Source organism: Gopherus flavomarginatus, chromosome 10 (genome assembly GCF_025201925.1).
Source record: "Gopherus flavomarginatus isolate rGopFla2 chromosome 10, rGopFla2.mat.asm, whole genome shotgun sequence".
NCBI classification, from domain to species: Eukaryota; Metazoa; Chordata; order Testudines; family Testudinidae; genus Gopherus; species Gopherus flavomarginatus.
The window spans coordinates 23,612,799-23,638,112 of NC_066626.1; the positions used below are offsets into that span (position 1 = coordinate 23,612,799).

The 25,314-nt window shown below is 40.7% G+C and overlaps 2 protein-coding genes across 10 annotated transcripts in view; one reads left to right on the forward strand and one right to left on the reverse strand.

Moving 5' to 3' along the window:
• The first annotated feature begins 758 nt into the window (after positions 1–758).
• On the forward strand, positions 759–15,658 carry KCTD18 (potassium channel tetramerization domain containing 18). Of its 3 annotated transcripts, none has more exons than XM_050916646.1 (7): positions 759–836; positions 2,696–2,898; positions 4,997–5,208; positions 6,808–7,001; positions 8,713–8,807; positions 9,260–9,368; positions 13,452–15,658. In XM_050916646.1, the coding sequence occupies exons 2-7, from the start codon at positions 2,742–2,744 to the stop codon at positions 14,005–14,007; spliced, it is 1,323 nt and encodes a 440-aa protein (XP_050772603.1). In that variant the 5' UTR covers positions 759–836; positions 2,696–2,741; the 3' UTR covers positions 14,008–15,658. The 3 variants fall into 3 exon arrangements, with proteins under 3 accessions (XP_050772603.1, XP_050772606.1, XP_050772605.1); XM_050916649.1 differs by having other exon boundaries at positions 9,269–9,368; XM_050916648.1 differs by lacking the exon at positions 759–836 and adding an exon at positions 852–978.
• A 5,143-nt stretch (positions 15,659–20,801) lies between these two features.
• The window catches only part of SPATS2L (spermatogenesis associated serine rich 2 like), a 125,038-nt gene continuing 120,525 nt past the window's right edge, over positions 20,802–25,314 (reverse strand). For all 7 annotated transcript variants that reach the window (XM_050916635.1, XM_050916634.1, XM_050916630.1 and 4 more), the window contains 2 exons: positions 23,034–23,254; positions 20,802–21,766 (listed from right to left, as the gene is read on the reverse strand). In XM_050916635.1, the coding sequence (XP_050772592.1) occupies positions 21,368–21,766; positions 23,034–23,254 (620 nt within the window). In that variant the 3' untranslated portion in view covers positions 20,802–21,367. The remainder of the gene's footprint in view (positions 21,767–23,033; positions 23,255–25,314) is intronic.

The following is a 25,314-nucleotide window of genomic DNA, read 5'->3' on the forward strand; positions in this document are numbered from 1 at the left end:
GCGTCGTCACCAAAATGCCGCCGAATTTCAGCAGCATTTTGGCAGATGCTTGACTGCTGGCCAGGACGCAGGCGCATTTAGATGCCCCCAAGGGCAGAGCGTTGGGGAACCCTGCCTTAGCCTCTCACTACCAGAAGCTGGGACTAGATGACTGGGGATGAATCACTATAATTGCCTTGTATCAGAGGGGTAGCCGTATTAGTCTGGATCTGTAAAAGCAGCAAAAAATCCTGTGGCACCTTATAGACTAACAGATGTATTGGAGCATGAGCTTTCGTGGGTGAATACCCACTTCCTCAGATGCATGTCTTGTTCTGCTCATTCTCTTTGAAGCAGCTGGCATTGGCCACTGCCTGAAGACTGGACACTGGGCTAGACAGACCATTGTTCTGGTTCAGTATGGCCGCTCTTATGGTCTCAAACATGTAACCAAGTGTAACTACACGGACCTCCCTGCACTGGAGTCTGCAGATAGCCTGAAACACTAGCGCTGCGAAACGTGACCTGCCCCGCTAACCTCACTCCCCAGCTAGGGCTCAGAGGGGCGCGGTGTCACACCCATGAACACTGGGGCAGAGCTGCTGCCGCGGATCCGCGGTGCGTGTCCTCCCGTGGGGGATACGGGGCAGTTTGCTGTGCAGGGTGGGGTGAGGCCCCTTCTCACTCCCTGGCCCCACGCACGCCCCGGCTCCGAGGCGCAGCCGCTGGGCTCCCCGGCGGGCGGGGCCGCAGGGTGGCGCTGTGCGGACTGCGGACAGTCCCTGTTGCGGCAGCGGCGGCGGGAGCGGCGGGGCCTGCGCTCGGTTACTATCCCAGGTCCGGGGGCGGCGGAGCAGGTACTGACTCTCTTCCCGCCCGCCGGTTCGCGCCCTCAGCCCCGCAGCGCGGGCGGGGCCTGGCTTCTCCCGCGGGCTACGCTGGGTGGGCCTGAGGGTAGGGCCTTGCTCCTGCCCCTCACCGGTCCGGCGCGCACGTTAGGTGAAATACGGCGCTCGCCGCGGCGGTTCGCCTCCTCTGGCTGACCCGGGTTGGCGTCGGCCCGCGGGAGCCCTGCAGCGCCGGCGCCGCCGCGCCCCGGTGGAGGGGCCGGGTCAGGCTGGCTGGTCTGGGCCGAGCGCGGCCATCGCTCGCTCGGACCCTGCGCTGGCGGCTGCCCGGCTGCGGGAAGCGAGGGGCGATGCCGGGCTTCGTCCGGCTGCCCCGTGGGGGCGGAACGCGGGAGCCTGAGGGTTGGCACCGGTCCTGGGCGGCCCCACCGCCACTGGGGGTGCTTGTGCGTAAACCCAGCCGCGTTAGCGGGGTGAAGGCAGATGGAGACTCGCACCGCGGCGGGTGTTGGACTCGCTGATCTCGGTGTGATGCTGGGTTGTTGTGGGCCTGTCACACATGAAATTACACCGCGACCCTGTGTGTAGCCCAGCGGCACAGACGTCCCAGGGAAAAAAGCACTTGTGACCCTCCGCAGCTCTGTTCATGAATAAAATATCATTGCAAAGACTGGACGTGCAGAGGGTTTTTTTAAAAAATTCCACTGTTGGAGGCAGCTGCTTCGCCAGACAGTGAGATTAGCAATATGGGAATCCCGTGGAACAGTTGCCAATCTGCTTTGGTCATGGCTGCTATAGTAAAAGGATTCTAATATGTCTTTTATCTCCTCTAGTGATAGTGCAAGGCGTAATCAGTCCATACTTGTGGCTGAGTAGAAGATCCTCAGAAGGATTGAATCAGAAGTATTAATATACAAAATGTATACTTTTAAAAACAAGTATTGAAGTTTCTCTTCTGATGCTTGTGCCAGGCCTGGTCTACACTGGGGGGGGGGAGGGGGTATCGATGTAAAATACGCAACTTCAGCTACGGGAATACCATAGCTGAAGTCGAAGTATCTTACTCTGATTTACCTCCCGTCCTCACTGTGCTGGATCGACGTCCGCGGCTCCCTGTGTTGACTCCACTACCGCTGCTTGCTCCGGTGGAGTTCTGGAGTCAATGGGAGTGCGTCCGGGGATCGATATGTCGCATCTAGTTGAGATGCGATATGTCGATCCCCAAAAAATCGATCGGTACCCGCATTACGGCAGGTAGTCTAGACATACCCTTAGTCACACTGGGCCTTCATCTGCAGTCAACTCAGTGCCAGTAGACAGGGAGCCCCACTGAAGTCTCACATTATCAGTCTGATAGGTGAAACTATGTTTTGACAACACCATCCTGTATTCAGCAACACAAATTAAAAAACAGGTTTTTGAAGAGGCGAAAGGCACCATATCCCATTGCTAGTCCTTTGAACTATGAAGTTTGTCACCAATGTCCATTTTTAAATAAATACCTAAGATTTATATTCCATTGTCTTCCACTACTACTTTCACATTATAGAGTGGCCAGGCAAAATTCTATGTACGCATTTGCCTAGGGAGAGTAGTTGTGTGTGTGTGTTTGGTATTTTTTGTTTTTTTTCTGAGTAAGATATATAATTTTTTTTTAACTTTGGCATAAAAGCAGATGATTTGCTTTTGAGCACTAGTAAATTTTCAGGATAATTTTCAAGACAAATGTACAGTATTTTTTGGCTTTATTTCATTGTGTTACATTAAGATGCCCAAGTTGAACAGCAATATTTACTTAAATGTGTTGTATGAAATATGCTTTCCTTGTATTAGAATTAACTACTTTTATTTCTGCAAATTTATTACAGGTTTTAGTAGAACATAACTATATTAATATTGAAATTTGCAAATGCAATGGAAGACGGCAAAACTGCAGAGGTGCTAGATATTCTTCGACTTAACGTGAGAGGTTGTGTGTACACAGCCAGACGCAAGTCTTTATGCCGCTTTAAGGATTCAATGCTAGCATCTATGTTCAGTGGACGTTTTCCTCTAAAAATAGATGAGTCTGGTAAATAAATCTAATTTTTAAATATCTAATATCTACTCAGGTGGCTTTAGAATACTTTTCTGTGTTATGCAGTATTCAAGTTACAGAGGTACCGTATTAGTTACTGTAGCTAATAGGCAGAAACTGACATCATATATTCTTCCAATTTTGAGAGGCACCTATGAAAGCTTTGGTTACAAATAGAAAAATAAATAAAAGTATTACATAGAAAGGGACAAGAATACTTCTCAAGTAATCTGAGTCAAGTCTCAAGAATCAGAGACACTGTAAGAGGATGAAATAATGATAAATTATAAAGCTGCTATTTGGATACAGTCCTGTGGCCTGAATTGCAGAGGTGGTAAACACCTCCAGATTCCATTAATTTAGAGGGATTTCGTTGGTGCTAGGAACTTCTGAAAAAAAACAAGCCACTAGCCTTCAGTTAGGGACACCACAAAATTAGAAAACACTTTTTTTCTTTAAAAATTGCATTTAGTTTTTAGGGATAAAATCTTTTATGATTAATTGATGTTTGCTAGCCTCCTCTTGTTTTTCAAAATAAAAATAAAGTGTAGTCATTCAGGCTTAGGGCTTGTCTTCACTTACATTTTATAGCGCTCTAACTTGCTGGCTCAGGGGAGTGAAAAATCACCCCCCTGAGTGCAGCAAGTCTGAGGGCTTTAAAGTGATAGTGTAGACAGGCCCCAAGTGCTAGGAGCTAGTTCCCTCGTGGAGGGGGATTACCAGGAGCGCACTTCAAAGCTTTGGAGTTTCCAGTGTAGACATACCCTTAGGTTGGAGTCCAGGCTCTGGGACTTTTTCACTTCATTGCAGGGTCTCAGAGCTCAGGCTCCACGCTGAGCCCCATATCTACACTACAATTTTATAGCTCTGCAGCTCAAGCCCCACAAGCCAATCAACTGACCTGGACCCGCCTCAAGTGTTTTGTTGCAGTGCAGACATATCTCTAGACTTTAAAGGAAACTGAAGTTGAGAATTTAAGAGTTCACAATAACATTATATTCAAAAGTTGGCGTAAATTAAGTGTTTCACTAATTTTAAAAATGCAGTGGAAAACTTTAAAGTTAAATGATAATGAATGATTTTCTGATATGGTTAATGAGCCTTCATACCATAAAAATTGTTTGAAGGGATTGATTTTAAGGGTGCAAAATAACCAGAATGCATCATTGCCAGTAAAGAAGACTGCATTTTTTAACTAGCAATGAAGTTAGATATGAAAAGCTGATTTAAACTGTTTTCAGTGGAATCAAATTCTGCATTAAGTCATCGCTGTGCAGCCTTACTGCAAAGAGTGGGGTTGTACTGCTGTGATTGGAGGCAGAATTAGACTCATTACTGTTCACTTTTATGAAGGGACACAGTCAACTTAAAAATCACTTCTGTTTGAAATGTTTTACCTGTTTTTACATGTAAGATCACTGTAACTGAAAGACAGAGAAAAACAGCATTTTGTATATAATCAGTTTAATTGTTGGCCCTGTACAGTCAATTTCTTCTTTTGCTTCTGTGGATCTTAGAAAAAACAAACACGAATATTGTACAAGCTGAAAAGGGAAACTTAGGGACAAGTGCAGTACTGCAGATGAAATGACTGAACTCTTTTTGAAGCAGACTGGATTTCAACTTGACATTGACTCCCTAAGAGCAAGCTCAGATGCATCTAGAGTTAGTTTGATTTTATCATTTAAATAGAATACGTGTTTTGTAAGGTTATATTTGGTACAATCAGTTTAGGACCTTATCTTTTAAAGTGATCTTCACAGACTGACTCCAGATTTCTCATTAGAACTCCAGCTAGCATAGGACTCCACCCTAGGATTGTAGGATTGGGAATTTAGTTTGTTCATCTGCAAATTAAGAAATACAGTAGAGAAGCAAAGAAGCAATTTTAAATTAAGTGATGACATATTGCTGGGAAAAGACTACCACTCCCAAGCAAGATACCTTTTTAAATAACTATTAAGGAAGTCTTATATATACACCACTTGATAAATTATTAATTGAAGGATCCACTTGATAATTTGGTAGAATGTGACAAAAATTCTGCCTTAAGTTACAAACGGTATTTTAAAATATTTTATTTTATTTTCAGGGGCTTGCCTTATTGATCGAGATGGAAATCTCTTTGAGTACCTTTTAGATTATCTTCATGGAGACGTTCGGATTCCTAAAGATGAACAAACACGAATTGCATTGCAGGAAGAGGCAGATTACTTTGGCATCCCTTATCCTTACAGTCTGTCTGACCACTTAGCCAATGAAATTGAGACACATTCTTTAAGGTCAAATATAGAACTTAAAAAGGTCTTGGCATTTTCTTATGTTTCTAAAAGTATTCCATAATTCATATTGTTCAGTTGGTACCAAATAATATTTGAATAACCTGTATATGTCATCAATCAACTCAGTGTTTTAGAGGAAGAAATCACTTGCTACTTATTAGAATTGCTAATAGAGTCATGGTAATTAAGGATACACCAGCATTTCTCTTCATTCTGCACCCTCTATTTTCATGGGTTTGTATTTTTGTAAATTAATTGTCAACATTTTCTGTAAAGCAGTACTCTAAATTTGACCTTCAGTTTCAAAGGCAGGTCTTCTGTGAAAAGTGACTTTGTAAAACTGGCATTGTGAAGTTCCATGTTTGTGTTTCAGTGACTTCATATTTAATTTGAGAACTTTACAAGGTGTTTCTTTTGTCAGTCTTGAAAACTTTTCCCGAGATCTGAAAGACAAACTATGTATTTTAATTTTCTTCTGTCATCCCACATAACCATTGCAGTGCCACTCTGCTAAACTCTAATTAGATAATGCAGTTCAGGGATGCATAAACAGGGACATATCAGGAGTAAAGAGGTTATTTTTCCTTTGTATTTGGCACTGGTATGTGCTGCTGGAACACTGTCCAGTTCTGTTGCCCACAGTTCAAGAAGTATGTTGATAGGAGAGGATTCAGAGAAAAGCCACAAGAATAATCAAAGGATTAGAAACATGTCTAATAATGATAGACTCGAGCTCAATCTGTGTAGTTTAACAAAGAGATGGTTATGGGGTGACTTGATTACAATCTATAAGTATCTACATGGGTAACAAATATTTAATATGGGCTCTTCAATCTAGCAGAGGAAGATATAACATGATCCACTGGCTAAAAGGTGAACCTAGACAAATTCAGCCTGGAAAGAAGACATGTTTTTAATGGTGAGAGCAATTAGTAGACATTGGAACAGTTTACCAAGGGTCATGGTGGATTCTCCATCATGGACATTTTCAAAATCAGGATTGGATGTTCTAGGAATTATTTTGGGGAAGTTCTATGGCCTGTGTTATACATATAGTCAGACTACATGTCACAGTGGTCCCTTCTGGCCTTAGAATCTATGAATCTGTGGCAACTGAGGGCAGCTAGAATTTAGTTTATTCTGTTGAGGCACAGAAGGAACACAAGCAGCACTCACTGTTTTAGGGCTTGTCTAGAGGATATTTTTTACTATGCTTGATTGCTAATTAGCTCAAGTTACCTATCACATTTAAATGTGAGAATCTAGACACCACAAACAGAAGCTCCTGATCTACTTTCTCTAGACCATTATTTTATATACTTTAATCATGTCTCCTCTTATTTAGCGCCTATCTAAAATAAACAGTTACAGTCTTTTCAGTTTAGCTTCCAGTCCCCTAATCATTCTTGTTGCTGTTCTCTGAATTTCCTCCAATTTCCAATATTCTTTGAGGTAGGAAGACTAGTATTGCACACACTCTTCTAGATGTGGCTGCACCATTGATTTACTTAGTAGAGTTCATTATTAAAGCCAAATAAACTTAAATGTGACAAAATGTAGTCATTTAAAAAAAATCTTAGTATAACAACATGAAGTCCTACATTATATTTTCCCCTTCCAGGCTTTGATAGACTTCTGTGATTCTTATGGTTTAGCCTGCACCAAGCCTACCGTTTGGGTTCTGCACTATCTCAACACATCTGGAGCAAGCTGTGAGAGTAGGATTATAGGTGTGTTTGCCACAAAAGCTGATGGGACTGACGTACTTGACAAGGAACTGGGAGGAAGAATAAATAATAAAAATATGTACAAAAGGTAAGATGATTGTTGAACATCAGAGAGCATACTGAAATGAGATTGTCAGTTCCTCAGCGTGGGTTCCTATCTTCTTTTCTGTTTGGAAAGCATCTAGTTAATACATTGTTGTTACTACTGGAAATTAGTAAAGATCTAAAATTAAGCAGGGAGTACAATAATTAGAGAGAGCCCACAAAAGGTAGCCAGTTTACAGTTACTGTAAATCCTCATTTTGTTTTAAAGACTGTTTTAAAAACATCTTTCCCTTTTAAAATTACATTTTCATTTAGGCAAATATTTGCATTAAATAGTGGTGAAAAATTGTTATATATTAATCTTTACTCAGATCAAAAAACAAATGCAATGTTTGTTAGTTACTAATGGAGTCACATTTTAAAATCTTATCTGACAAGACAGGAGGAAGAGATAGACAACAGGGGAATGAAGAAATGAAGGCAAAAGGAAACTATCTAATTTATGCCCAGACTTATCAAAGGACTTAGAATCCATTGTGGAATCTCCATCACTGGAGGTTTTTAAGAGCAGGTTAGACAATCACCTATCAAGGTTGCACTAAGGCAGAACTAAGTCTTAGACCAAGGGACCACAGTAGAAGACCTCTTGAAGTTCCTTCCAGTCCTACGATTCTATAATGTTCTTCAATACCACAAGCGTAGTGCATTTTAATAAATAATAATAATAATAATAGTTACTAGTACATCTACATATTTTTGGGTGGCTGGAAGCACTCTGCTTTTAACCTTGTACCTCATGGTACACCCAACGGGCGTGTGTTTTGTAACACTACACGTTTTGATTTTTTGCTTAAAATAAAGGTTTTAGGTTTGTCAGATATAAGTAAAGCATAGATTTAAAAGGTAGAAAAGGTTGAAGGTAAAATTTCATACAGATAATTCTTGTAAAATACAGGTTTTCCTGATTTTTTGTTGGAATAAGTTTAACTTTTCCAAAATACTTGAGCATGTATGGAATTAACTGTCTGTTCACCACCAGGTTGTCACTCTAAATAGTAATTACTCACATCATTGAGAGTTGCAGGATCAGGCCTAAGTCATGAATTCTGTAACTTTTCTTTTGTGAAACAGCCACAGGATGAGACAAAGGCTAAAAAAACAACAACAAAGTAGTAAATGTGGGAACAAAACCTGATCATATTGTAAAAAAAATACTGGAAAAAAAAAGGTTAGGGACAGTAGTCCTAACAGTCAATCAATTCCCTTCAGAAAACATTGGAGTCAGAAGTGATTAGGGATGTCTATACAATAAATACCAATTGCTGACCATTCATGTCAGCAGCTGGTGCAGTTAAGCTGGAGTTGGACACTTTTCAGGTACAAGTATAAGCAGGGACAAATTTTGTTCAGCTCAGGTTTCTGAAACTGATAAACCATTTGTCCACGTCAACCATTGCACAAGAACCATGTTCAGCATCAGTTCAGCAGCATTCATGGCTGATACCCAGTGCTGAAAATGGGCATTTTTTGCAGATGACAGGTGGATCAGAGGGGTACTGATTTATAGAAATGAAAAGGATGTTAAAGTATAACATTTTCATGTCTGCTTTGCAAAAAGTCTGCTAAAAAATCCTTGATTCTTTGTGGGTAAAGGAAGGGAGTGAAATATTGTTTTGAGGGTTTCGTGCAACATATGTTATCTAAAAAGTATTAACTAGGTTAATACATAATTTTTACTTCTAAAATATTTCTAGAGAGGCTGGAAGTAATGTCCAATACATCTGGAGTTATTATTCAGTGAGCGAACTGAAAAAGATGATGGATGCTTTTGATGTCTGGGAAGGAAAAGGTACAGTATTAATTCTTTTCCTCCATTTTAGTAGTTATACCTCTGTAGGAAAGTATAAGAAATCCTAAGTGCTTTGTTCTTCACCAAATGACAAAAAAAAATTACATTTCTGAATGTTTTCAATAACTCAGTAATGGCATGAGGTAAGAGAGCAACCTTAGTCATTTGTTGAACAACATGTTTTCAGGTGTTCCTTAAACTGGGAATGTTGAATGGAGATGAATTTCAAGGAGTATCGAGCTTCACATCGTATGAGCTACTATCTCAAAGGTGCGATAGGCTGGCCAACATAAGAGTGGAATGCCTAAAAGACACATAGTATTGATGCACAGATACCTGTCAGTCATAATTCTAAAGCAGAGGTCTTGAATATAATAATAATTCTTAGCTTTTACATATACACACATGCATTGAGTATGTTCCCTCAGATGTTGTTAAGTATCTTGTCTTAGGAACTTCAGGTTTCAGCTATTGGAGAATGCCCCAGCTGATAGAATGTTGGACTCTTGAAGAACGCCCTTTGAGAGGAAGTCTCCATCATATGTCTCCAGTTCGTAAAAGGTATATTCACTGATTCAGATTTGGATTACTTGAGATGCACTGTAGAATGCACTACTGCTTTTGTAAGAGAAAACAACTTAGGGCTTGTCTTCAGTATGGGGAGATCAATGCTGCTGCAATCGATGCAGCAAGAGTTGATTTAGCGGGTCTAGTGGAAACCTGCTAAATCAATGGGAGAGTGCTCTCTGATTGACCACAGTACTCCAGCTCTCAGAGAAGAGTAAGGTAAGTTGACAGGAGAGCGGCTCCCGTTGAGGCAGCGCAGTGAAGACACTGGGGTAAATCAACCTAATCTGCGTCATTGGAGTAGTGTATTCATGTAGCTGGAATTGCGTAACTTATGTCGACTTACTCCGGTAGGGAAGACAAGCCCTCAGTCTCTTTATTAAAAATTTTAGACTCCATTTAAGCTTTTGAAATAATTATGAACTTCAAGTTTCTATCTTTCATTCTTCACTGTCTCTTCATTACACCTTCATTTCTATAAAATCTGGTTTTTATCACGGGGAAGAGAACGGGAAGAGAACTGCAAATCTGACCTCAGTAGAAGAAATGTAACTTAATTTTGGCCTGTGGGAAAGTCTTCCTTATTCTACAGTCCTTCTACCCCACAAACACACACTTTAAAATGGGCAGAGAAGGTTCTGAAGTTTAGAGAGAAGTTGTGTTTTGGTTACTGATCCAGTTATCTATTGTTAATTGGATTGGCAGCCAAATGAAACGTCTGTCTGAAAACTGCCCTAAAGTTTTAACTATTCACTTGTTTACTTCTTGCCTTCCATCGCCTCCTTAATTATACCAGTATGATTTGTTTGTGTATTTGTATCTAGAGTTTTTATGAACTTCTTACCACTCCTTCCACAAGTTTTTCCTCTTCTTTATTTTGTTCTTTCTTGTGCTGGTGTTCTTCTCTACTCAATTTTTTGGTGATACCCTTTCATTCTTACCCTGTTCTGCAGGATCCTACATAAAAGTGATCCCTGCATTACTCCTAGTCCATTGTTGGTGTGATGGTTCTTGGGGTACTCAGGGCTGTGAGCTACCTTGTTATCCCATGCATCTAGGGAGAGGCAGTCTTTCTTGTAGTAGTTGGGTGTCAGCTCCCTGGTACCCCCAGCCTTTCAGCTACTCAAGGTCTCTTCTCTGGATTATGTCAGGGCTAACTTCACCTGGCAAGTTAATAGTAGGCGCACCCCTATTCCTAAATCTTACATCATCCCTCCCTGTGATATCCAGTCCCTAGCACTGGCTGCTTACAGAAATTCCAAAACTTCTGCTCCCTAAGGACCAGTGTACCCCAGTTTTTCCAGTTTACTTTAGACCACCAAACCTATAAACCACACAGCACTTGTGAGTACTTTTAACAAAACAAAATAAGGTTTATTGAATAAAGGTTTAACTAGCAATGAGAGAGAAGTAGAAACAACATTAACAAAACATAAAACGCAAATGTGGGTCTACACTTATCAGTGATTACCTTTCCTATGTAATAAAGTAGTTTTTCTCCCCAAGGTTTGGTCTTTTGCAGAGCTGGCTGATTTCAGACAAACCAGGATGCAAATATTCATAAAAACACGCCCTCTCCACCACCATTGCCAGAGGTTTTCCTCAGTGAATGGAGATCCTTCCCCTCACCCTGTTTTATTCAAAACAAACTTTTATTTTCTATTCATAGGGTAAATCCCATCTTGTTGTAAAGTTTATTTTTTTCCCTTCAAATGGTTTCGGCTGTTTTTCATTGCCTCTGCTGGTTTCCCATTCAGAGTCTTAGTATTGCACAAGGCTAAACAATTGAACTTTGCATTGCATTACTGGCCAGATAGGGTGGGATAACTCCCTCTTGCCCAAATTGGCTGTTGCTGAGACATCCCGATGACTAATTTTTACTTTTTTCCAAGTCCATAAAGCATACTTTCAATATAGATACATTGTTCCTTAAAATATTACCCATATGTACATCACACAGTGATTATGAAGCTTGAAAAGTTAGATACTTTCTGTAGATACCTTACATGTTGGTCTTCATGGATAAATATCAGGCAAGATATTTGTTTGGCATAATGAGTTTGTCAGGTCTGAGGTGAGAGTTGTTCATATAAAACAGGGTGTCCTTTCCAAGCAGTCTCTGTTTCACAGTTATCTGTTTTCCCATTAGATTGCCAAGCAGCCTCCATTCCCTTCTGTACACTTCCAAATTCTATTACCTTGTATTTGTATCTTCACTGTCTCCTCCACTTACCTCCATCCCTCTCTCATGACGTAGAAGTAAAGAAGTTTGAAACTCAGTACAATGGTATAACTGTAGTCCATTTCAGTGTGCTTTGATGCATCTTCATAGGTGCAGTCAATACGCAGAAGCACAAATGTGTGATTCCTGCTCAGTGGGATTTTCAGACAGCCAATTGAAACCCTTGATCTAGCCCATTATTCTGATTAAGCACTGTATAATTTCTTTTAGTTTACATTAGATAATCCTAGTTATTCCTATGGGAATATTTCCTCTTAATTACTGCTGATAAGCAGTGGGTTGAAGATTAGGTTATTAGTTTTCATTTCATCCCCCCTTCCTCCTTTTGTTCTGGTATGTATTATATGGACATTGAGGCTGCATTCCCTTCTCATGTGTCTCTCTTAAAAAACGTCCTTTGCCTCATTATCTTACACTGGTTTTGCAAATCAGTCCAAATAGTATTGCCTTTATCCTTCATATTGACTTCTCAGATTTACAAAATTAGTGAATAACGATCTCTGATACTGTTAATTCTTCCAGTGTGAATCCATGGGGCACTCACCAATCCCTTTTATTCCAAAGTGTTAAGTACTCACAAGAACATCCGTTGTTTTGTCATATATCTAAATCTGTTCTGTCATTACTCAGGTAGTTCACAAACTTCACATTCTAATTACAGTACTGACTTTCTAGTTGAATGTCTTGGTGATCACTACAGAAATCTTTCCTGAAATTCAGGTCCATTATATCTACAGCTTTTCTTTGTCAACTTCTCAAAGTTCTCCCCATGGCAAATACTTATAGTTCGTTTCATACTCAGTGTTCTAGGTTCTGTTACTCATTGATAACAGGAGAATTTCCTTGTCTTTTTCACTCTGGCAGTTAGCATTACAGATTAATAGTTTGCTGGCTTTTGCCTTAATACATTTTTGAAGTATTGACAAAATTATGTAGGCTTTACTGCAAACTCTGTGCTTTCCTTTTTAACCCTCCCCCACCCCGAGAGGTTTATATATAAATTTGCTAATTCTCTCTTTGACCTACTTTTGGCTTGGATCAAATATAGCCCTTGTTTTGTCAACCCTTAAATGTTCTAATTTCTTGATCTGCTGTTTCAGTGTGACCTGGATTTCTACCAGGTTTATTTTTATTATATCCCTGATGAATTTAAATCTTCCTGGCATCTGTTCATTTTCCATTGCCACACAGACAGAGAAAGTGTTTGTTGAACATTGTAGAAATGCTCGCTACTTCTGCAAAAAGCATAAATTTGCCTTTTTTTTTTTTTATGGAGATCCTATTTTGTCTTCCCTTCACTTACCCTTCATTTGTTCTCTTGAAAGTCTTTAGTGGAATCTTCTTTTCATTTGAGATCTTTGCTTTTCCTATAGCTGTTTTACACTCTTTAATTTGGTCATCTTGTCAGTGCTCCTATGTACCTGAGGTCTTGCATTTTTTAATATATTGGGGTCTTATTACTGGGTATCACAGGAGACCTTTGTCCATACCCTAATTTATCTGAATATTTTCATCTTCCCACACTCTTTTATCCTCCCAGTTCTATCCGTCACTACTCTCTCATGCATTTTCATCTAACGCTTTCTGTAGATCATCTCCTTTTAAGATATTCTTATAATACTGTGGGGGTATGGCTGATAGGAAATAATGACTGCTAACAACTTGGAGTAGCATAATTGAGTAACTACAACTGACCTTGGAATAAACAAAAGGTCAGATTTGTGGATGAATGTTGTAGACAAGCCATTTCATAATTATAGCTTAATTATGTGTGATGCATAGAATAACTTAAATACCTAGATTGCTCCTTTACCACACAGTCTTTTGTTTTACAGACGATTAATAGACTTTACTGAAGAGGAGGAAGATGGTCAAAACTTTAAAGCTGGTCCTAAACCAATTCGATTTTCTGGTCCTTCAACAAGTACCCACATCAAAGTCAAGAACTCTGCTTCATTAAAGGTAGCTGCCTGTAACACCTCTTCACATTCTGTGGTAACTCTTAAACGACCCAGCAGTGATAGTTTGGTACAGCGCAAAGTAGTGCCAAAAACTGAACTTGCAACGTGCCCATCATTGCCTACAAGTTCTCAGGCATCTTATGGAACTGAAGGTGCTGAAAATGGGGCAGCATATCAAACTACATTCAACATCTCAATGTCTAAGAAACCTATGACCACTCGTGTGGTAAAACTGAAGCGGACTCCATTGTGTATTGTGTCACCATCTCAGTCATCTTCCTCACTGAGTAAAACAGATGAACAGGAAGTTCCTGCTGTTGAAATTCCTACTACTTCTACGTCACTAAGAGAGAGAGAATCCAGTATATCAACAGTGAATAGTAAGATCAAGAATAATGTGGAGAATGACAAACTGGATGATAATGTTTAACTCTTTAGCAGAGATTTCCTGGAATAATCTGCTAAACGAAGAGTTTCTGACCCCGGTGTCAAGGGACACATCCTGGATTATAATTTATTACTAGAGCTGGTAAGAAATTGTGGAGAAAAATAGTAAAAAGTACATGGGCAAAAGGTTTTCAAATTTATAGTAAGTTATGAGTTTTCTCGCTTTACGTTTAATTTTTTGGGGGATGGGGCAGGATGTGTGGATTTTGAAAAACATTGTTTGCGATACATGGTGACCATCTCTCAGATATTTACTTAAATCAAGTTGCCATGATGTTACTGTCTTTAAAAACAGAATATGCACGCATACAAGCAAACCAAACCTAGCTAATTTCATTATTGATAGAGGTCAGGATTTAAAAAAAATTTGAGACCAAGGTTAGGTTCCTAAATTTATATTTTCAAATTGGAAAAAAAAGGTTACATTAATTAATTATGGGGGAGATCCAATCTTAGAGCCCGACTCAGTCTTCTACTCTCCAGGTATGTAAAATACTGGACATTGCAAAGGTATCTGACTTAGCAAGAGTAAGGAGTAGGGTTGCTGGCTTCAAAGTGCTTTTTGGGGAGAATATAGGAAAAGCAGTTTAACAGCAATGAAAGGAGCCATCCTCCTACCTGCCACAGAGGAGGGACTAGGAAATGTAAGAGGAAAGAGCCTATCATGGAAGCAACAGGGCAGGATCTTTTCATAGAATTGAGACATACATGTATTAGATTGCCAAGGGGGAGTGTTCTCCAGTGGGGAATTGAATGGGCGAGCTAGGAATTCCTTTGGAATTGGAAACAGCCTGCCATTGCACCGTTATGGTCCATCCTGTCCTACAATTGCAGTAAGGCTCTTATGCCAGATGCACAGCAGTAATTGCTTTGTTCTCCCCCCGCTCCCTTCATATATGCGGGACTCTGACATATGAGCCAGGGACAAGCTCGGCCTCTTTCAAGCCTAGACAACAAAACAGCAGAGTTTGAAAAATGGGTAAACAACAAAAATATGGGTTGAATACTGCTTTCAGTTGCACCAGTGTGCATTTGCAGGAACACCAATGAAATCAATGGGTACTGCAGATCTACACCTGTGTAGCAAAGCAGAATTTGCACCAATGTCTTGAAGAAGTGCCTTGATTCTTCGTGGGTGTTTAGACCAGCATTGCTTAATGAGATTTATATAGTGCATATTTTTGCTGATTTTGTTTGACTAAAAAAGAGTTTTAACATTGCCAACCCCAACTGTTCAAAAATCACATGATGGACTTAAACAATGAGACTTTTCAAGCTTTACTCTGAAGCCATGAGGGCTAGAAACTTAGCTTTTATTAATTTTTTTTAAAAGTGAGATTCTCATGTAACAACATGCCTCCTGTAGCTGAGGCGCTAAGAACAACACCAAATATCATGGAAGTTGGCAAAACTGCAGTTTTCTGGCCATCAACTTACATTTTGAAGGCCAGCTTGCATCTTTAATGGCCCAAGATAGAAACTTTGATTTTTTTTAAATGAAAGTTTGATTATGTAGAAAAGAACAAACATTATGGAAAAATGCTAACGTTGTGTACTACCTTGTGTCCATAGGCCTAGAGTCTGAAATATTTTTAGAAGAGAGTTTGAACGAAAAACCAATTTTTTCATACATATTCAATTTTGTTTACTCTTTACTTCATTGTTTTATAATGGCGCTGTTTGTAATGTACTTTTTATCTTTCTAAAATAAGTTTCCTAAGACTGAATATTTCCTTCCAACGTGGTCTTCGGTGTTTGATGATTTTAAAAGATTTAAAAACACACACACACACACACACACACACACACTTTCAGAAAAAATCTTGTGCAATTTTCTGTGCTGGCATCAGTTCACTATTTACTCTAGGTAATCTTCCTTGGCAGTAAAGTATTATTATTATTAAATACGCATTACTGCCAAATCCATAACATGATACTCAGTAGCCTGAACAGTCCAGCACAAGACTGAAATAAATGGCAGAAACTCCGAGGTTGCTGGAGGAGAAATAAATAAATATATACATTCATTACAATAGCCTTTAGAGGCACTGGTCAGGTCCCCCATTGTGCTAGACATTGTATGTACTTGTACTAAAGACAGGCCCCGCATCAGAGTTTACAATTTAATTTTTTGACAAGATTCAGCTGGCAGATGAAACAGTTGAGCAGACTGCGAGTGGTGGGGAAATAAAACAGGATTTCTGTTTAAAGGGATTGATTAAATTCCCTGTTGACAGAACTGGGAAGTTGGCTCAAGCCCATCATTAATGGAGTGGGCACAAACATGCTTTCTTTTAGCTGGAGACATAAATATCTATTCTGATCCATTTTTAAAATCTGTAAAGCTAGATATTGCACCGTTTCACATAACCAATGTGTGTATAATTTTGTGCTTGGATAGAATTATGTATTAACTAGCTCCAACCTATAACTATCAAAAGAGATTTTTAGGGAGGAGCAGCAATTGCACTTAGCTCTTGCCTGTGAGCATGCAGGTAACCTGAAACCAAAAGAAACTTGCCAGCTCAGTGAGTAGTTTTCATGGCATGGGACACACTTGGCGTTTTGGAGAGGAGGGAACATTGGGCAGAATCTTGGCAAGTTAAAAGTTTTTGTGCAGATTTTTTACATTCCCATGGTTCCCCCCCTCCCCGTCCAAAAATGCAGCATGGGGCCTAATGTCTTGAAAGTTTGCTACATTAAATTACAATTGTCTATTTCAGCAAAGTATCAGAGGGTAGCCGTGTTAGTCTGGATCTGTAAAAGCAGCAAAGAATCCTGTGGCACCTTATAGACTAACAGACGTTTTGGAGCATGAGCTTTCGTGGATGAATACCCACTTCCTCAGATGTGCATGGGGTATTCATCCACGAAAGCTCATGCTCCAAAACGTCTGTTAGTCTATAAGGTGCCACAGGATTCTATTTCAGCAAAGGATGTCCTGTATGGCATTGTATATCTGCACTCAAACTCTTATACAGATATAGGTAACATGAAAGATTTGGGGAAGTTGTATTAAAGATGAGACTTGATTCTTCATTTGGGATTTTACATGATCTGTCAAATTGTGCTTAATGACCAGGGTACTTTGAAAAATGTACCAAGGTAAATCTATAAAAGAAACTGAATTCAGACGATAACTTCAGTCTAGCAATCCATTGTGCTGAGTACTAGCGTCCAATGGCCATTATCTCATGTATAAAATGTATTGCCTGTTTAGTTTGATGGATTAAACATTGCTGTCATTTTCTTGTCACTCCTTCAGCCTTCTGTATAAGCAGAATTTTGTGTTTTCAAACAACCCAATGTTTGGCAGTGCAAGTGTTAAGTATGTAGAGGAGTACCACACCAAGTTAATGCCTAGAAAATCGTTCACATGTGACTGAGCATGGGGCTGTGAGACAGAAGCCTGTTATCACCGACAGTAGGTGTGATTCATACAGCTGTAATTCAATAAACTGCTTCAAAATATGGAAAATTTATTTGTACTTAATTGAAACAAATCAATGTTATTTCATATGATAGGCACATGTTCATTTTGAATGTCTAGGAGGAGAGTACTGATAATGCTAAAAAGTTATTCAGCTAAGAGTCACAGAAATATTACAGTTAGTAATTGGTATTGGGTTCAGCTAACTGTTAAAATAGCTTAGGAAGTTCCTCTACAACATGCAGTGCAAATAGTCATTTTTATAAACAAATATGTTACTTGAAGGGAAACTGCCTGTCTTCTGAACCCAGCATTATGATAGTTCAATCTTGTTTTTTTTGTCATCTCTTCTGCTCTGCTAATGACATCAGCTGTGCCTGGCCATTTGTCTGCTTCTCCCACAAATATCTACATGCTTTCTTCCACGCTCTACCTTATTCATGTAATGCCAATCCTAAACTGATCTGTGAGGCCAATACTCTGTTCCATTTCAAATCCTTCCTTAATACCCACTATTGCTGTAACCCCTACAAGAAAACAGACAATAATGGATAAATCGAGCAGCCAGATGGCATAGTTGATTGTGCTATATATACACTGCTAGGTTTTAGTTCCTTCTCTGCACTAAATCTTCCTCCTGGAAGAGACTGGGATGCAGAGATTGCATATAATAGATATTTAATATCTTGTCTGTTGTCTCTGTAATCACTGTGGTGGTCTCACTTTCCAACATTTTGCTGGCGAAGAGAGGAAACTAGTTTTAAACTATTTCTGTTTAAGCACTTACCTGATTAGTGCACCATGGCTGCAGTTCAGTATGGCCGGGAAGCAAGAGAATGATGTTTCCCTGTGAAAGGAAAATTTCATCATTTTTTTCCCCCTTCTCTCTTCAATTTATGAAGGTCAAAGCTCTCACCTGAGAAACTGAGCAGGAAGGATTAGGTGATACAGCTCTGAAAGTCAGAGAGAATGAGGCTTATAGGCTCCTGCCAGCCTTGCTACAAATAATTAAAGGAGTCAGAAGTGCAGTAATAATCAATCAGTAGGCTGTGAGGCAGTATGGGTGTTCTGCTATAGCAAAGCCCTGCAGTAGCATTCTAAGGTTCCCTTCAGGCAGAAGCTCAGAGGAGGGTAAGATAGTATTACGGGTGAGAGGGAAATCTCAGGAGATGAAGTTTTAGAGCCTGGCTGCTTTGTGAACTTCCTGGGAAATGCTGTCGTTTGTTTTGCTCTAGTGAATAAATTTGGATGGCTCATGCAAGTTAGCTCCGAGTTACAATTTTACAACTCTGCCCCCGCCGGTGGCTCAGTGACAATTCTGTATGTCAGACATTCTAATTTGCATTAAAGATTTAGCCATTTTCATACAGGCTTCTTCAGCTGTTTTTCAGCTTATTCCAGCTGCTGGTGCAGCATTCACTAATGTTTCAAGCTGTTTCTGTAGTTTTTTTGGATGACGTTCTGGAACACTCTGAATTGTGCGGTATTCTGTTATACCTCTCACCATAATAAAGAGCTGCCACACAAAGTTGGATAGCTGTAGCCTCCAGAGCAGTTTCACTTGCATGTGATGCAGCACAGGGTTTCCTTGGGTCATTATGGTTATTGCTGCAGTGAAATGTAAGCCTGTGCTTGAGCCCGTATTCAAGTCCACCCCCACCGCGCCTTGTGCCTACACTGCAGTTGTGCTAACCTGGAGCTCAGGTTCAAGGTCCCAGGACCCTGCAGGCCTGGAGGGTCTGAGCTTGCATTAAACCAGGCCCCACAGTCTGAGCCCTATCACTTTGCAGTATAGACACAGCCCTGGTTGACTTGGGGACTGGGAGTCAGCCTGAAGTATCCCACAATTCCACAGGACAACTTCCTTATTCCTTTCTAGCCCAACCATCTGCAATCCACTCTGGAAAACAGAAGTCACTCCCCCCACCCGCCTTTGCAAACAGCAGCAGCTCAGGTTAGCATTAATCCAGTCTCTTCTGATCACCCATCTGCAAGCATGCTGTCAGTGAGCCTTGTGGGTTTGAAATGGAGAGAAACCATTCAAGCCTTTTGCAAAGTGAGCTGCTTCCTGGTGATCTGCAGGGTGAGCAGTAGAGATGCAATGCCTTGTTACTGAGTAAATACTTAAGTAAGAAATGTTGCCCCCATATTTTTATTTTTTCGTTCACTATCTCTGAAGATGAAGAGAAGCTAATTGCTTCTTAGAGCCAGATAAAGCCCAATATCCACCTAGGGAACTTCCATTGATGTCACTCAGAGAAATGAGCAAAGATTGGGCATAAATGATGTCCCTCATTTGAAAAACTAACAAGGACATTCATGCTTTAAGATTTTTTTTGAAGGGGAAATAGCATCACGTAGTGCAACTGAATAAAGCCCTCTAGTAACAATTAGGCAGAGGTAACTATGACAAAGTGAAGGGTAGCAAATAAGCTGCCAAGTCAGGCATTTCATTGATGTGGTGACAGAGGGCCAGATTCTCATACCTTTTGCAGAGTAGTAGATTACGTCACAGGCAGTCCCTTTGAAGTCAGTAGAGCTACTTGTGGCTCAAGGTGCTATTCAGCGTGACTCAGGGTATTGGAATCTAGTCCACAAAAGAAAGTAAGGCCGGATCCAGAATCCATTGAAATTAGTGAAAAGACTCCAATTGACATCAGTGAGTTTTAGGTCAGGTCCCAAATGTCTAAGATAAATTTCAACAAGCAAGGAATAAAGCCCTAAAAGTCAACAAATAAAAGAGAACTGATCTTGGTGGGACTTTTACTTGAATAAGAACTGCAAGATTGGGCCCAAAGTGCATGTTGAGGGTGGTTGTTGCCACAAAAACGAGTATAAACAAATGAGACGCTTATGTGGTTTGGTACTGCAAAGCAGCAAACATTATAGAGATTTTAGGGAGTAACTTTTAATTTTTTGGAAGAAACAAGGTTTTTGAAATTCAGAATCAGAACATTTAAAATTATCAAGATTTTTTTTTTAAATAGAAAATTCAGATGGATGCGATATCCACCTCCACTTTCTGCTGTATGTTACCATAACAGATTTGTAAGAGTCATAGCTCTCCTGTGGGAGAGATGATTCCTATAGCGAAAAACAGTTTGGATTCAACTGCAACTTTTCATACACAAAAGAATAATTTCAATTAGTCATAAAAAAGTGACTGATAAAGGTGGAGAATTGGACTGTGCACCTGGATAATGTGACTATATACATTCCAAACGTAAGAAATGAGCATTTTTCCAGACTCTGGGTAGTTTACCAATGAAAAATACTAATATATTATGTATTAAATACAATTTATACTTGATCTTACAGATCTTTCACTATGGAATAACAGACAGAAATCAAATGCATTATGTTTTTTAATTTGTTTTGTATAGCGCACTATTGTGCGAGTATATAATATAGAGATATATATATATGGAGAGAAAGAATGCTGTATAGACTTGTACAGAAAAATTCTATAAGATCATCTGTTTTTATTGCAGACCATGATGCATGAACTTCCTGTTATTTTTTCTAACATTAACTGCTCTACAAACAACAGAGTGGACTGGTACAACCACATATCTATAGCAGGCATCTTGCTACTATGCATTTAATCTTCAATTTATTTTGTTCAACCTAGATTTGATTTTTCTAAGAAGCGAATACTGCCTGGCAAAAATGCTGCATTGTCATGACAAAAATAACCTTGAGCATACTGAGCAAAGCCTTGAAAGTATGAGGTGACCTACTGCTGATTATTTGGAATTAATAAAAATGACAACAGGTTTTTAAGCAAAAACTGATTTAAATTGATTCTGTTTTCTGACAGACTAGCTTTTTGTCAGCATTTCAACTAGCACCTTGAGTGAGAAACTGAAATGGAAAAAAATAAATCTGCTTTTTCTCTCTTCTTGGCGAGAATTTAAGCCACCAAAGTCACAGCTGGCACTGAAAGAACAGTGGCATCAGCAGAGGCCTCTATTCTTGCAGGGCATAAATTGCACTGAGATACCCTAGCAACACTGCTGCGGAATGGTCTGGGCTCGGTGCTGTCTGGTGTACGATGCTTTCTTTGGGTTTTTTCTGTATGTGCGAGATTCTCTGTGGTTCTTGTAGCTGTGGACTGGTCTTGATTTTTCATAGCTCCTTTATTTTTAGGTCTGAAACTATTATGCTGTTGTCTTCTGTGTTCATATCTGGAACTGCTCTTTATATTATTTTGATCTGTTTCATTACTGGCACCTTGTGACTTGACAGACCCATTGGGCCGGATGCCGTGATACTGTGAGTTAAATCTTCGTCTCTGGCTAGAAGGCCCATTCTATCAAGAAGGAAAATGAATGATCATTAGGTTACATACTCCCTTAAAAGATTCTGTTAAAAACAAACACAGTGAATATTAATAAGTATATGCAGAATCAAATTCCTTATGCAGCCAGTGTATTTATTTAACCCTGGATGTAACAGAACATATAAGCTTGATCATTGCTAGAGCTCTGTTAAAAACCAGCTACATCTGCAAGACCATCACTACAGAGCTGGCACCTGAGCAGTTTGCAAATGCGCATGCTGGTCAAAAAGTGATGATGTATTAGCTCCACAGAAACACCAGCAGCGAAGGTAAGCAGCAGTAAAAAATATGGGCCCTGACCCTGAGAGGTATTTAGGTACCTTACTCCTATTGGAATCAATGGGAGTGACGCACCTAAATACCTTTGAGGATCTGGACCCAGGTTCACTTTGACTCTTCCCCCCCAAGAACACAATTACTATTTTTCTGGATACTAAAGTGTTGTGTAAATAGTACAATAAGATTTGCAGAAAGAAACAGCAGAAATCCATGTGGAAAGAAAAGAGTTAAGAATCCAGATGGATGGGGGAGACGCCCATTTTGTTTATCCCTTACAGAGAGCAAGTTTTTATCAGTTGTGGAAAGTGGTGGTTTTCCATTGAGAGGTATGACTGCTATGGAGCAGATTCTATACACACATGGAATTTATAATATGCTCCTTATTTTCTCTTTATGGATCTGTCTCATCTTGTAATCCCTGGTCAGGAGCTTTACCCAAGTAAGCACTACAGGACAAGGATATTGCAGGGTACTCCTGTAAATGAAACAGATATAAATATGCCACAACATAGTAAGCAGAACTACTGAGTTTGTGAAATAATATAATTCTCTTGAAATCAGGCAGAGTTCAAATTTCAAGATCTACCAAGTCCTGAAGACATGAGTTGATCACTTACCAATAGGAATAAATAGTTCCCCATAGCATAGTATAGGGCAATTAGGTACCATGCAGGGTTTAAAAACCTTGCTCTGAAGCAAATGATAGTGGTCACAGGGCACTGATCTGTTCCTGCTATGACAATTCCTATGTTCCTCCATCACATATGTTCCACACAGTCATGAAACTGGATTTGGAAAACATCTACTAGTTCATTTTGTCCATCCATGCAAATGGCGAATTGCATATGATGTATTGCAAAATGGTATTTGGTTTTGTGTTGTTCACTTGTAATACTGCAGATTTTCCCATGAGTTTGTGAATGTTGGACTTCAGTCTAGCTCGTATGTAGTTTCTCACCTGTTTATTTGTTGGGGTTACTTGGGGAGAGGATTCTGTGGGATTGGAAATAAGATGATTTGGCATTTTAGTGCTGACCGTTTTACTATCAAAGTTCTTGATGTGACTGGAGGATTTTCGGGAGTGTGTACTTTGCTTGCCAGATGCCACATGCGAAGTCACTGACAGCAGCACAGAACTGCATGGTGTTCTTGAGGAGTAGTTGTTCTTTGGATGAGAAACTACAAAAGAAAAACACTCAGTGTTATCAGGTACATCATCAGCACCAAAACACAAGGCCCAAATGCTTATCTCAGTTACACCAGAATTCAGTGGAGTCATTTCAGAATCAGGTCCATAGCCTCTTTTTTTTTCTGCTGTGAATCAGCCTTGTTCCACAAGACATTTTTGGAGATGAGGGGCCAATCCTGGTGCAACCCACTGACCCTGGTGGAATTACCCCAGGGATGTGTTCAGCAGACTATCTTGAAGAAGCTCCACAATTTCAAACTTCTTAGGAAGAGGTCAATATTTAGGAGAGGCTGCTCTTCCAAAGGGAAATATGGCTCAGAATGCAATAAAAACAAGAGAGGAATTGCCCTGGCATGGGCATCCATATTGGGCAGGCCTGGATCCACATTATGTTTTGCAGGTTTTTTCTCTCTGTGCTACTAACACCCAAATCTCAAATTTCTTTTTATGGATTCAGTCCTGCAAAGTGCTAAGTACTCTCTACTCTCATCAGCTTCACTGCTCAGCAGCCCACAGGACTGGGATCTATGTCAATTTAACTCTTCTTGGGATGCAATCCGGGTCAGTACTGCTATGGACACAACCCAGTGAAACTGTGAGCTGGATTGTAGCACAGAGCTATAACACCATGTTAGGGACAGTGTGGAAGCACATCACCCCTTTAAGAGCTCTGGGAGCATGCATAATGTTTCCCAGGAGTGTGGCCACCTCGCCCCCTTTGGAAAGGGCGCATGCAATACCCAGTTCTCTCTTAGTGCTGACACTAGTGTGGGCCCTGGGGAGTCCTTGAGTTCCCTGAGTGGAAAGTCTTTCATTGTACCCTTTGCCCTCTTGTCCAAGAGGCTTCTTGCTTCTTCTCCATCCCCTGTCCACCTGCACAGGGCCAGGCACAATGCGTACCCCAAAGGCAGAGAGACATTTTGCTCAGTAGAGCTGCCTGAAGGTAAAAAGCACTGTCCCCCAGGAGTAAAACCAGAGCCTGGATGTCTATATTTGTGTGCTAGGGTGCTGAAGGGAGGTGCTGTTTGTGACACTGGCAGAGAGAGGCTATAAGCTGGTTTTCAAGCTGCTTTGACGCTGGCTAAGAACTATAAACACACTGTGTAAAGACTGAAGGTATGTGAAACTGTTAAATGAGCAGTGAAAGCAGGTCTGCCATCTCTTCCACTGGGTGTTTCCATTGCCAGCATCAGAAACAGCATCACGCTAATGGCTGCCTCCAGCACTAGACTAGAAAAGGTCAGCTGGATTTGTAGCTAGTATTTTTTTTAACAATAAAAAAATGTAAAATATTGGCTCTTTATTCCTGGTGACTCTTGCTCCTTAGTCTGTGAACATTTTTTTCTGGGGCTTAACAAACTCGCTGTAGGTTTCCTCACATTGAAATACTGTCTCAGTGCTTGTAATGTGAAAAACAGAATGTTTTAATGAGCATCCCCTGGCAGCAAAGAAAAAGTCAAGTGCCAATAATTCCCCCACTGCTCAGGGTCAGTGGGAGTTGTACCCAGTGCCAGCTTAACCCATTGTTGGCCTCTTTGGCAAACAAACACTTGTGGGTCCCTACCTTCTAATATGAACAACAACGAACAGCTGTACAGCACAGTCAGTGTGGGACTGGCCGCCCATTCTGCTGCTGCTAGGTGCACCACTCGCCCTAAATTCCCTGTAAGCTGTAAGTTCGGGTCTGGCCGGAGGACCGGCCAGGTAAGGGGTGCCCCTCCCTGGGCCCCAACCTAGCCCGGCCACCCCTACCCCGGCCCGAACCCAGCTGCAGCCAGTGCTTATCCTGTGGCCCCAGCCCTGGAGCTGCCACGGTGGGGGGAGGGCCCTCTCTTCCCCAGTCCAGGTGCTGCTGCAGGGAGAGAGAGCTGGGGGGAGTCCTCTCTCCCCGCTGTAGCCCCAGAGCACCCTCGCACCCCAAACCCATCATCTCCAACCCCACCCCAGAGCCCGCACCCCCAGCTGGAGCCCTCACTCCTGCATCCAACCCTCTGCCCCAGCCCTGAGCCCCTCATCCCCGGCCCCACCCCAGAGCCTGCACCCCCAGCTG

Coding starts and splice junctions, on each gene's coding strand:
- KCTD18 (XM_050916646.1), top strand. CDS start 2,742: ATGGAAGACGGCAAAACTGCAGAGGTGCTAGATATTCTTCGACTTAAC. Junction 7,002..8,712: donor AATAAAAATATGTACAAAAG/GTAAGATGATTG, acceptor AAATATTTCTAG/AGAGGCTGGAAGTAATGTCC. Junction 9,369..13,451: donor ATGTCTCCAGTTCGTAAAAG/GTATATTCACTG, acceptor TTTGTTTTACAG/ACGATTAATAGACTTTACTG.